Source organism: Vombatus ursinus, unplaced genomic scaffold, assembly GCF_900497805.2.
Source record: "Vombatus ursinus unplaced genomic scaffold, bare-nosed wombat genome assembly UNPS02014308.1, whole genome shotgun sequence".
Classification (NCBI taxonomy): Eukaryota; Metazoa; Chordata; class Mammalia; order Diprotodontia; family Vombatidae; genus Vombatus; species Vombatus ursinus.
Window position 1 is genome coordinate 124950 of NW_020954086.1, and position 3050 is coordinate 127999.

Genomic DNA, 3050 nt, shown 5'->3' on the forward strand with positions numbered 1-3050 from the left:
ATTCCCAGTGCTTAGCACAGTACCTGGAACGCAGTAGGTGCTCAATAAATGCTTCTTGGTTTGATTTGGAGAGCTGGAGCACTGGAGCGGGCCAAATGAATGGCAGTCCCGGGGTAGTTAGATATCTGTCGGGAAACCTTCCCCGTACACGTCCACAGAAGGGGAGGCTCAAAGAAATGAGGCGAGAGATAGACCAAGTGAGACATCGGCCTCTAGTCTCTGCCTCCTCAGCCTGTCCTGCACAAGCTGCCAAAGTGCAGATCAGACCATGTCACTCCCCTGTTCTATAATCTTCAGTAACTCCCAGTTGAGAGAAAGAAACCATGAGATATTTTTTTAAACGGAGTTCACACCTATTTGTACACCCCAGAGGGAGAGACTTTGGCAGAGGTCACCCTGCCCGTCCTTCACGCCCGGCCTCCACAGATGACACTGGTCTGGTCAGGGTGAGAGACCCACGGTGTGTTTATTCTGGTGTTAGCAGCAGCAGTGAAGGAGGCCAGAGACACGGAACAGGACACAGGAGGAACTGGGCACGAGGAGACCAGGCTGGACATTGCCAGGGCTCAGACGCAGGACAGGCCCGTCTGCAAGGGTGGGCTGCGACATTCCCACGGGCTGGGCGCGGGGAGGGTCAGCCTGGGACACGGGGGCAGCTACCGGGAGGGGAAGCCCACGGTGGACGTTCACAGCAGTACGCAGGGGGAGGGATGTGACGATAGGTCCTGGACGAACACTGGGAGTGGGAGGTCAGACGAAGGGGGAGGGGTCCCCCTCGACATGCACAGCCCCTCCCTGAGAGGGGAGCCCAAGGATGGGGAGGACAGACACAGAGGGGCTGGGGCCCAGGTTCCCCCCATACATGGCACAGACCCGCAGGCCTTGGCCTCCTCTGAGCCCCAAGGCCCTGGCTGGGAGGGAGGGGGAGAGGGACGGGGTGAGCAGCCTGGAGCCTCCCTCCCTCCCCAGCATTGGACGGCTAGTCCGTATGGCTTTGAGGAGATGAATTCTCTGTGGGGAGTGTGAGAGCCTAAAGGGCCAGACCTGGTGGAGAGAAGCGAGGAGGAGGCTGGTGAGTCCTTCCCCCTTCCCTCAGGTGCCAGGCATCCACCCCCAGAGCCCCTTTCTTCTCTCTCCGTCCTGCTCCCTCCCTGGCTTCCCTCTCCCTCCGGCCCCCTTCCTGTCTCTTTGGCTCCCTCTCTGTGTCTGGATCTCCTGGTATTTGTCTCCCTGAATGGGTATCTCTTTATCTGTGTGAGCCCTTTCCTCTCGATCTTTGACCCTCCCCCCATCTGTTTCTCTCCTCTCGCTGTCTCTGTGTACATGTATACAGAGACACAGGCAGTCCTCCGAACCTCTGCCGCTCTGTCTCCTGGGCCAGGAGTCCTCTATGTGAGATCTCCCAGCCACGTGTAACCCTCAGAGCCCCGAGGTCCGGCTCCCCAGGCGCCATTGGTGACCCCATGCTCACCCATTCACTCTGAGCTTTCTCTCTCACTCAGTCCCTTGGTACCCTTGGTGAAGCTGGTGAGGGTCTTCTCCTGGAAATGAAAATGCAGATCAGGAGGGGGAGGAAATTAAAGCCCAGTGACCCTGATCGTTTTTAATTCAGAGGCAGCAAGTGGGGGCACGGGTGGAGAGCTGCTCCTGGAGTCACAGGGACCTGGATTTGAATCCTGCATCAGACAGCCGGCCTGTGTGTGCCCGGCCTGTGTATGTGCCCGGCCTGCGTGGGTGACCGGCCTGCGTGGGTGACCGGCCTGTGTGGGTGACCGGCCTGCGTGGGTGCCCGGCCTGCGTGTGTGCCCGGCCTGTGTGTGTGCCCGGCCTGTGTGGGTGACTGCCAGCAAATGTTTTTGGCAAATCTTTGAACACAGGACGTTGCAGAGGAGGTGCTGAGCTGCAGTAACGGAGAGAGTTTCCACACTGGGCACTCCCTGTGATCCTTGTGATCGAATTGCAGATCCAGACCCCTCCCCCATTTCTTAATTTAGGGCAATATCATTGTGATCACTGAGCTTGGGCCTTTGGCCTCTCCTTTTTTCTATCCTCTTTCTATCAAAACGCCATCCACGGCTGAGGAGAGGCCAGCGAGGGGGCGGCTCCTGAGGGGGCTGCCGCGTGCTCGGGGGGCAGTCACCTCCTTCACCATCAGAGGGTTTGAGCTGGAAGCACTCTTGGAGACCATGAGCTCAATTCCTCTATTTTAGGGATGAAGAAGCTGAGGCCCAGAGAGCCCAAGCGGCCGAAGATCACACAGCAAGGCGACCTGATTCTAGCCTGCTTCCTCTGCCTTCAAAGGCGTGCTTTGCTCGTCTCACCGTTTCCCCTTCGGCAGTGGAGGGTTGGAATTGGGGGCAGGGAGGAATGGGATGAGCTTGACGAGGGCTCTACCCCTCCCCAGGCCTCAGTTTCCCCAGGGCACTGATCAGTGGGAGCTCCTGCAGAGGTGATGAGCCATGAGAGATGTTCAAGGGGCCTGGAGGACAGAAGACCCCCTTTCTCTCCCCAGGCCTCAGGCTCTACTACTGGACCGTCTCTGGCCAGTTTGGCCCAGGAAGGGAAAGCGATTGGTGAGGGCCAGGAAGTGGAAGGGGATGGGGCCGTCCTTTGTGGGCCAGTGGGACAAGAGCGGGCAGTGAGCGGGCCGGGTCCTCCCCCACCCCCCAGGCACCCCCGCGGCCTGGGCCCCACCTCCACCAGCTGGTGCCAGTATTCCACAGGCTTTCGGGGATTGGCCAGCATCTCTGCCCAGTGTTCTCGGCCGTGGGCGTCAGCCGCGTCTGCCCCGACTCGGCACACACCAATGACCTCATTGTGACCGATGCTTTGATGGAAGTAAGACAAGGGGAGAAGGCAGGAGGAGGCAGACAAAAGAGAAGACTGTCTGTCAGGGGGTGGTCCTGGCTGGAGCCGGGCCCCATCAGCCCCAGGCCCCCCATCCCAGCTCTGCCTCTGGCCCAGGCCCCGTCAGCCCCAGGCCCCCCATCCCTGCTCTGCCTCTGGCCCAGGCCCCGTCAGCCCCAGGCCCCCCATCCCTGCTCTGCCTC

General features: G+C 60.1%; 1 protein-coding gene across 2 annotated transcripts in view; it reads right to left on the reverse strand.

Moving 5' to 3' along the window:
- Window positions 1-438: 438 nt before the first annotated feature.
- Window positions 439-3050, reverse strand: part of SYT3 (synaptotagmin 3) — a 12128-nt gene continuing 9516 nt past the window's right edge. For both annotated transcript variants that reach the window (XM_027860894.1, XM_027860895.1), the window contains exons 8-10: window positions 2695-2827; window positions 1472-1541; window positions 439-1044 (exon numbers count right to left, since the gene is read on the reverse strand). In XM_027860894.1, the coding sequence (XP_027716695.1) occupies window positions 1476-1541; window positions 2695-2827 (199 nt within the window). In that variant the 3' untranslated portion in view covers window positions 439-1044; window positions 1472-1475. The remainder of the gene's footprint in view (window positions 1045-1471; window positions 1542-2694; window positions 2828-3050) is intronic.